Raw genomic sequence first — 10,083 nt, 5'->3', positions numbered from 1 at the left:
TAAAAAAGGAGCCACTGACAGCTGAGTAAATCAGGTATACGATATAAAATACACAATAAAAAAAAAGTTCGCTTTTTTCCTTCCTTTGTCTTATTGGCTTGTGGATATTTAACTGATTTTGCTTCTTGATGGAAAAAAAATCTTTTAAATATGATGCACTGAGATAAATAAATAAACAATGTTTTTTCTCTCTCTCTCTCTCTCTCTCTCTCTCTCTCTCTCTCTCTCACTGTATGAAGCCTTACCTTGTTTCGTTTGGCCCCCCGCAGAGGAAAGAAGCAGGCGAAGAGGAACTTGCCCCAGCTGATGACGGCAGCCAGGCACCAGTTGAGGCGAGCCATGCCTGCGTCTGTCCCGTCTTGTCTGCCAGCCTCTTATCGCTCTAGCCCCCCACCCCCCACCCCTCAGAGCTCTGGAATAGGATCTTGTAACCCCCAACTATGCCCACCTCCCACAAAAAAAAGAACAATGATATCAAGGAGGAAAAAGATCACAAAGAGTCACGAAACCTTCTCGTCCTAGTCCGTTGAGCAGGTGCGAAGTGAAAATGTTCCTTGAAGTCAGATGTAGTTTAGGGGTGGGGGAGATTTCGTTTTCCTTCTGTGGTGGTCTTTGGCAGTTTTCGGGAAACCTGTCTGGCTGTGTGTCTGCAATTCCAATTTGAAAGGGAAGTGGTGGTGGCGGCAGCGGTGGTGGGGTAGATAACTGGGGCTACTGGCGTCCCAAAAATGACTAGACCCTCAGATGGTCTAGAGGGATCCACAGCATTCAAAAGCCTAAAACTGAGTCCCTGTCTTCCCATCCATCCGTCTTTCCCACGACTACCTCCACTCTCACTCCTCCTCTGTTCTCCTGCTTTCCAAAGCCGGGTCTAGATGAGTCAGTCCTCAAAGTGTGATGAGCACCGCCGGCTGCAAAACGCGAAGAGCCCGACGCTGATCGACGACACTGTTACACATACACGCGCACTGCCGCTGCTGCTGGCATGCCCACACTCACTTGTCTCTCACACGCACACACATACGCTCGCCTGCGAATAACACTGTCCTGGTGGTGCATACATCCACGGGCAGAAGAGCCCCCCTCTCTCATTACAAGGCTCCCCTCCAGGCTCAGGATCCCCCGGTGGTTCGCACTCACACACCGCTTACACACACTTGTCCACCTCTCTCGGTCTGTGCTGCTCTCTCACACATACATCGATGCTGCAGCACTTACTCAGTCAGAGTGGGAGGAGGGGAGCAAAAGAGTGAAGAGGAAGAGGAGGAGGTGGAGGTGAGGAGGGGAGGAAGAAAGGGAGAAACGACTGGGAAGAGAAAGGGAAAAAAACGATAAGACAGAGGCTTTCTGTTGAGTGTGTTCATTCAGTGTTTATATTCCAGGGGTGATGCCAGAGTCAGTGAGGAGACCGAGAAGGCGGTAATGTGCACGTGTATGAACGAAAGTGCGCATCAACTAGTGATAGCTACGAGAGGTGGAGGAGTGACAGGAAGGACCGTGAGAGTGAACAGAGGAGTCAAAATGGATGGACGGGAGGCATCGGGGGAAGGAAGAGAATGACATAAAAAAAAAGGGAAAGCAGAGAGTGCGCAGCATATACAAACACACACACATGAAGGGACACGCGGCAGCCGTCACGGTGCAAGGCTGATACAAAGCAGGCACAGGGTGATGATTGTTTTGTGTGTGTGTGCATGTGTGTGTGCAGAACTGGGTCGAACGGAGCAAAGGAGGGAGGAGAGGAGGAAGAAAGGATGGAGGATGAGAGAACAGGAGAGGAGAAGGGTGTTGAATCATTGTGTCTTGGGTGATTATTTCCCTTTTCTCTCCCCCTTTTCTCATATGTACACACACACACACACACACACACGACTGCAGGTGGTGCACAGGCTCGTTCACTCTGCTGCAGTCTCTCTACGCTTCAGTGGGAGCACATTCTCACTGCAGAACGCTGCCCCCCCCCCCAAACCCCACAACCCATCCAATCCCCGACCCCTCCCACCCAGCACACCACTGCCACACAAACGCAATCACAACACATCAAAGCAATGAGCGAGGGAGATAAAGTGTAGAGAGGATGCTGTTCTGTCAACCAAAGCTAGCTGAAACTGAGGGGTGGGGTATAGATGTTTGGATGTTTGAAGGGGGAGGGGGGGGATAACAATAATAGTTGCTTGGCGATATCCAAATGTGCAGGCGATAAAAGATAAGTATAAAAGTTGACTGACTGAAATCGATCTTGAGTCGGGTCTTGCTATGAAGTGCATCTAAAAGAGTAAGCCTTTATGCTCAGCATTACTGAATAAAGAAAGCTACATGACAGTTAATAAAATGTATTAATATCCTGTCAAAAGAAGTGATGCTTTTGAGCAAGGCAATATTTCCCAGATGTTACAGTAACACCATGGAAAACAGTGTTTGCACACTGCAGCAGGACCAAAATCACTGTGACCCCATGCAATGAACTCACTATCTTGTTGTCTTTGAAATGGATGCTTCGAAGATGCACACCAGGTCTGCCCCCACTAGCAGTCAGTCGCTGTCTTCAAAGCAACTTTGGTGCATCAATTGGTGCATGGCAATAAGACAATGTCAGTCTGCTATCAGTTTAAAATTGAATGGAGTCAAGTCTGCAAATACATGCTATAATGTAGCATTCAACCACGATAAAGTGGAAAAAAAGCACAGATTCGTATAATCACAAATTCAAGAAGTTCATATTAAACTGTCCTGTCCTGGTCTGTGGGTCTGGTTGGGTTGTTTTGAATTTTCTGTTAAGACTTCTTAGTCTGCAGTTGAGGTTTTCTTTCATTCTGTAATTTTGTCAGCATGTCGTGGGTGTAAGGGGTATATTCTTTTCTTCTCTCACTAAGCACCCAAAGGACTTCCTACTACCACCAGAAACTAGAGAAACCCAAGGAATCATCCTACCAACCTTCCAGTTGGTAGATGAACCACTCTACCTCCTGAGCCACTCACAACTCTTTCTTATGGCTTCTTGTTTCTGTTTAACTGCCTGACTCTGTCGTTAATTTGTTCTTGTTACATTTGTGACCTGATTTTAGAATACTATACATCTGATTCCTTGTATTTTACTTTCATCTGGTCTCCTGAGTGTTCTTTCCCCTTGTTAAGTCTGTGTCTCTGTTACACACTTCCCTTTAGACATAGTAGTTTCTGCTGTGTCTTGTTACCCCTGTGTTTCCCCTCTCCCCTGATTACCTTATGTGTGTATTTAAATCCTCAGTTTGCCTTAGTTCCTTGTTGAGTCATCCTGTGTTATCTGTTAACCATTCACTGTGTGTGTGTGTGTGTGTGTGTGTGTGTGTGTGTGTGTGTGTGTGTGTGTGTGTGTGTGTGTGTGTGTGTGTTCAGTGGATTTGGAGTATATTTAGTAATTGCTTTATTATGGATAATTTGCTTCACCTCGATAAAAATAAATTTATTGGTTTAAGAATTCCACCAGTGACGTTTGCATTTGGGTCTGCAAACTGCATATATCGACATAAACAGAAACACAACTGACTATTTACATTCAGATTCCAGCCAGAAACTCACAGATTTGTGCTCCAACACCGACATAGTTGATGCAGGATGGTAATTTAATTGGAAAACAACATAGATGCTCAGCAACCTTGTCTTTTATATAGGAATATAACCAGAAATCAACCAGTAGGCAACCTTCCAGAACATTGCAGATATGTCAGTGCAGCCTTAGACTCAAACTGATTGCAGAGTGTTTGCAATATGTCTGAGTTTATAAATTAGAAGGCAATTAAATGCCAATCTGTCTGACTTTGATTGTTTTGAGACAGGTTGTGGTTGCTGCACCCTCAAACGCTGGGTGGACAGTTCATTACCACAATTACTTCCAAACGGTCTACAGCAGCAAATATTCAAAGAAAGTTGCCATCCTACTCTTACTGTAGTGTGAGCGAGCTGTTAGTGGCTACTGTTGAAGATGGAAAAATAGGATTAAAAAATGCAATCCTGTGGGGATGTAATATTCTTACAGCCCACTGTATATAGAAAAATTGGCATCGTAACCATGCCTTCCCCTACTGGTGTCTGTTTTCCATGTTTTGAATCACCCATTTAAGGTTTATGTTGATTTTCCTGGTACTAAAAGTGACACCTCAGAGCAAGACAAAATAATTGTCAGAAAATTCTGTTACCTATTGTTCAAACGGGTGAATCCAGGATGGATTTCTCCCCCTTTATGCATAGGCTTTCTGCCACTACTCCACCGTCCTCCCACAGTCCAAAGACATGTATTTTAGGTTAATTGGTGATTCTAAATTTGCTGTAGTTGTGAATATGAGTGTGAATGGTTATCTCTCTGTATGTGTTAGTCCTCCAACAGATTGGTGACCCATAACGCTATGAGAACTGGCATAGGCTCCAGCCTATCCTGATTACCCTATGATTTGGATAAGCATAAGAAAATGAATAGAAGGATAGATGGATCCTCCAAAAGGTACTAGCACTTTCTTTTGCTGTAAAGGCATGACACTAGAAGAAATGGCATCTCCAAAGGAAGAATCCCTGAATGTCTGACTGTCTGACTCCACTCTCTGACATATATATGGGTATGGACTGAGGCATGGATGGGAAACCTCAGTGTAACATTGCACATATGACTGGCCACCAGTTTGCAGGTACAAGAAAAATGTTTCAGCCAAAAGCAAATGGACCAAGAATTGCAAAGCAACTAGTGTAGTTCTCCTTTACATCAAGATTATTGATGATGTCCTGTGGACCTTCCGCTTCTAAGCTGAACTGTTTTATTTTGCAAGGGCAGCAACACATCTAGAAGATTTCTACAGAGACATGAAATCACTTAGCTATGAAACCAAATATTTGACTTTTGTACAAGTTTGAAATAAAAATTTAAATATGTATGGGCTGGAATTATTTGGGTGTTTTGAAAGAGAACATTTCAGTTTCCTGCAGGACAGATTCATGAGGAATATGAAGGAGGAGGACTATGCATCTGTGCATCGCAATATTCTACAACACTGTGTGCCGTACATCTCAGTGTGGGACTGGGCATGTGTCCCACTCTCTTGGCAATGCTGACCTTTCTCATTAGGCATAAGCAACTTGCATAATCACTGCTGACTTCTATTGACTGGCCTGTCACAATGTCTATCCATTTGACTGGAAACCCTGTGAAAAAGTGCCGGCTGCCAAAAACATCTCACCCTGTGACTTCCTGCTGTATTGTGGAGCAGGATCAGTAACTAAGACTTTTCATTAACTATACACGTTATGTAACTTAAGTGCAATTAGATATATTCTCCTCTTTTAGTTTTATTAAAAATATACTTTAGTCTTACTTTTTAAAAATGTGAGCAGTTTTACCCTCCAAATAAGTCTACGCACTGTTTCAAATTATAATTTTCACAGTAACACTTAATGCATATCCATAGGACAGGATTTATGTCGTTAATGGACTGCTGCTTACTTTTCTACTATAACTGAGCACTCAAAGTGTTTTTTACTCATAACCTCATATGCCCAATCACACACACATTCACAGAAGTAGTGTTTTCTATATTTAAGTGTCTGGTCTAGTATTTAGACACGCTTACGTTCAGATGAATGTAACAGGGAATCTCAGGGTCAGTATTTGTCCCAAGAATACTTTGACTGAGGATCAAGCTAACATCCTTCCTTTTTATGAAACTAGCAAACCCTAGCAAAAACTTAAGTCAAGATTAATATAGTGGAAGATTTACCAGAACAATACTGATTAAACAGTATAAATATGTAAAATGAAGAATGCATTAAGGTAACATGAATATACATCGTAACATTAATGATGAATTATAGATGTAGAAGATTTAATATCCAATATGTTGCTTCATAAAGTGTCTCATGACATGCTGAAGCTCACACAAACTTCATCTTCTTATCCCCACGTTGTTGTCACTTAGTCTGCTCCACTTTTCTAGACTTTTAGTATTTTTCTAGCCGCGTATTTCAGTGATCGATAATCAGCGGCTGCTCAGCTGCACTGGGAATAAATAAAAATTGCGCTGACCATTAAAATACATGATTTAACAAATGAGAACATGCACAAACTAAACAAAAATAGCATGCGCACACTAAAGGTCAATGAATGTGCCCATGGTGAGCCTCATTTTAGTGCTCAACTGAATTACCAAATACAAAAATATATATGACTGTGGGATTTGTATAAAATACTTGTATACACCATATAGATATTGGCATTCACACTGTCCTAGTCAAAGTTTATGGAAAGGTTTCATCAAGATATGGATCCTCATCCATACTTGTACAGACTATAGCATCCAGTCCGTCCAAAGTCAAACATAAGAAGAACTGGATCGACCCATTTAGAGTCTAGTGGACATTTAGCAGCAGGTCTTAGTCTCTGCGACAGTCCTAAACTGCCAGAGAGGGTGGGCTTTCTCAGCTAGCTGCAAGAATTAGGTCCTTAGTTCCTAGCATCACTTGATGCCTTTCATGAGGTAAGTGGTGTGGCAGACAGCAAGGCATGAGTCTGTCAGCACTAAGATGTCAGTATGAAACATGGGCCAAGCCGGTGTAACATCAGCTATTGTTTAGTAGGGTCCCAGTGAGAATTTCCGTTGTCATCACATTGGTGTTTTAAAGGGCTGAGTAGGTGAGGGGTAAACAGTAAATACAACGGGATCCTGCTTTGTCATGCTTGTTCTGTGGACAATAATTTGGACTTGCTGGAGAATTTTTAAAAAGCCAGAACACCACTTTATTTGACATTCACACAACTTCTGGTAGCAATGTATATAAAATCATGTAAGTACCTGAATGATGCATTGTATGTCTGAAAATTGATGTTTTTTTAAATAGATTTTTTTTCTTACCGTTTCTACATTGATTTGATTTAAGTCGGCATTTAAACACTGCTGTGTGTACATTATACAATGACAACAACCTTTAATGACTGTAGATGTGATGTTATAACACATTTATCTTCGGTTTTAAAGATTTGCCTGATAACCCATATCTTCTGCTTCTTTTTGTATTTGCTCGGAGCAAGGTTGGGTCAAGTTTTCATTACAACATGCAAATAAAATCTGAGTGAATATAATTAGAGGTCACACTTCTGACAAAAAGACATGAGGCCAAGCTGGAGGTGGCAGAGCAGAAGATGCTCAGATTTTCATTGGGAATGACCAGGATTAGTGTATGAGTACATCGAGGGACAGCTTGGGTTGACATGGTTTGGACATGTGCAGAGGAGGGATAGTGGATACATAGGCAAGGTTCAAAGGATGTTGGGACTTCCATGGAGGTGGAAAAGAGAAAGACCACAGAGAAGATTCGTGGATGTAATGAAGGAGGACATGCAGAGAGTTGGTGTGACAGAAGAGGATGCTAGAGATAGGGTGCGATGGAGGTAGATAAAGGTAGATAATCTGCTGTGTGAACCCTTAAAGGTAGAAGCAAAAAGAAGAGGATGAGGAAAAGCTTTCTATAACACAGGTTGGTTATTAAATCACATGATATTTCAAAGTGGCTTCAAAAATTTGACCCCAGTTTGAAAAAATGTTGAGAGAATTCTGCTTAGTCCAACTCATGTGACGCTCTTCTCTGCTAAAGTTAGACATGTTTAAATCTGTTTTTGATGATTTTGCAAAACACAAACGTTTGTTTGGCTATAAGCCTAATTGAAGATTAGAAAGTTAATTAACTCATGCCCTCCCAAGAGTTTTTAAAGGATTATTTCGGCATCTTTTGAAAGTACTTTCTCAGGATTCATACCATCAGCAGCAATTAGCACTTGGTGCTAACTTCTGTGAAGGGGCAGCTAGCCTGCTACCATTCAAATGTCACAAAATCCAAGCCCCTTGCAAAGGTGACATATTGTATCTCACCTAACCCAATAAAATGGGTTAAATAAATGTCTTTATAACAGGGCTTATGTGGAAAAAGTGCATGACATAGATGCTAGTTGACCGTTTAACACTACTCAGCGTATTAGGCTACCTGTGGACAAAGCCAAGCCAAATATAGTGCAAAACTAAGGTAGCAAGCTTCAGTATACATGAGACTGGTATAAACTTTCTCTCTAAGAGGATATTTTTTCACAATGTCAAACACGAGAATCATGGAGAAGCTGATTAGAAGATATTTTCATTTACTTTATGCATGTACCTGATTATTTGACATGACTTTGAAATCATTTGGACTGATCAAAGACAATTTCCCATTACAAGGATTGAAAACATGATTCAGCATTTGTGAAAAACTTCTGTTTCTAATGAAAGTACACAATCAATATAATTAGCAAAACCAGCTCGTGGCCAGAATTTGCTGGCTAGCTCGATGTCATAAAGGCCACAGTGGAGGGAGCTCGGGCACAGTTGTGAAGAATGACCGGACAGTCTGCTATATGAGCTGCAAAAGGAACAGGAGAGAGTGGGAGGTGCAGGGTTTAGTTTTCTGCACCAGCATCCCATTCACATTCAGTGCACAGAGTGGGCACTGTACTGAGCAGACAGCAGATTAGTTCCCATCACACACCTCATCATTCACTAACACGTAGACTCATCTGCCTTCCTTTTCTCTACCACTCGTCCTTAAATTACCTCTTTTCACGTTTGCCTCTACTCCAGTTTCTCTCATGTGTTTTATTTCTCTCCCATTTCCGCTTTTCTCCTTACTGGTTCGGTACATTTGTGGTGTTAAAAAAGTAATTAAATCTCACTATATGGAGTAACAGTCTCTAATGTCCTTCCACTGTAGGCATACCAGTCTCGACCCTGGGGTGCACTGTGCCATACATCATGCAGAGTAATACATAATGATGGCGACGCCTCCTTGTTTCAGAAATGTTCCTCTTCATCACAGCTAATCCAAGAGAAAGCCCTGTGGAAGCAGGGGTGACCCTTATGGCCTGTGATCAATGATTCAGTCTATTAAATGAAGGTGGTTTGATCAGTAATTCTCTGCCACACTGGATCATACTAAATCTGTTACATTTTTGTTCTCTAATCAGCTGTCTGAGGAATAATTGCATCTTGTCATAATGATAGGAGAAAGCGAGGATAAATATCCCGTAGTATTACATTCTCAGGGTTTGGAGTCCAAGTCTCTACTTGGAAAAACCTCCAGGTGACAGGTTCATCTTTAGCAGGAGCAAATTATGTGCAGGGACAGGGAAGCCCTTGGATTCGGTTAGAGTGGAAGTCTATGAGCGGTGACACTTCCGGGGCCTGCTGCCAAGGGAAACTCAGTTATCTAGAAGCGTCTACCCTCCTCTCCCGGTGCACACACGCACTTCCAACCTTTCCTATGACCAAAGGGAGGAGGAACAATGGGAGAGGTGATGATGAAACTATTGACAGAAAGGTATATCTGCACTCCCAAAGCACATCTTCAACAATATAATCAATTTTTACTTTCATTTAGTTTTATTTACAAAACTGATTAGTGGTGCAAACATTAAAAGGCAGCTCCAGGAAGTTTTAGCAGTTCTTGAAATAAATTATATCTGGGACAGGATAACAGAAGGAGCCCAAATGTTCAGACAGGTTCAATGAACTCAATTAAGTCAGGACCAATATATCTTGATGCATGCTCAATTATCCAGGTAAGGAAATCCCAAAAAGTTGATTCTGTTCATCTGAAAGTAGCGTTTTCAGTGGGAGAAACGTTTCATCACACATCCAAGTGACTTCTTCAATCTCAGCTAACTGCAGGCTTTTTACCAACCTTATCAACAGTACATTTGATAACCATTGATCAGGGCCATTATGGTCAACAGATGATTGATATTTCCATTTGCTGTCATTTATAGTTGGCAGTGTGCCAAGTTCAACTTCATTAGCCACACCCAGGCCTGATTAGTGCCAGACCTGTTGAATCAAGAAATCACTTAAGTAGAACCTGTATGTAGGGATGGGTATCGAAAACCGGTTCTTGTTGAGAACCGGTTCCCACTGTTTCACTTCCTTGGAATTCTTTGCCATTTTTGCAAATGATTCCCATATCGATTCCAATCGCCCCGAATGACGTCACCACGTTGCGGAGCGTCATTTACATGGCAGGAAACATGGCGGCTCAAACACT

The 10,083-nt window shown here is 42.0% G+C and overlaps 1 protein-coding gene across 1 annotated transcript in view; it reads right to left on the bottom strand.

Annotated features, from left to right (window-relative positions):
• The window catches only part of tns1a (tensin 1a), a gene marked incomplete at its 3' end in the record, with an annotated part of 125,448 nt that extends 124,242 nt beyond the window's left edge, over window positions 1–1,206 (bottom strand). The window contains exon 1 of the mRNA XM_013913163.1: window positions 246–1,206. Within this exon, the coding sequence (XP_013768617.1) occupies window positions 246–341 (96 nt within the window). The remainder of the gene's footprint in view (window positions 1–245) is intronic.
• Between the last annotated feature and the right edge of the window lie 8,877 nt (window positions 1,207–10,083).

The sequence above is a fragment of the Pundamilia nyererei genome, unplaced genomic scaffold (assembly GCF_000239375.1).
Source record: "Pundamilia nyererei isolate P.nyererei 1_Seehausen unplaced genomic scaffold, PunNye1.0 scaffold00118, whole genome shotgun sequence".
Lineage (NCBI taxonomy): Eukaryota > Metazoa > Chordata > Actinopteri > Cichliformes > Cichlidae > Pundamilia > Pundamilia nyererei.
Note: the sequence above shows the minus strand (reverse complement) of the source record. Positions and strands in the feature narration are given on the sequence as shown.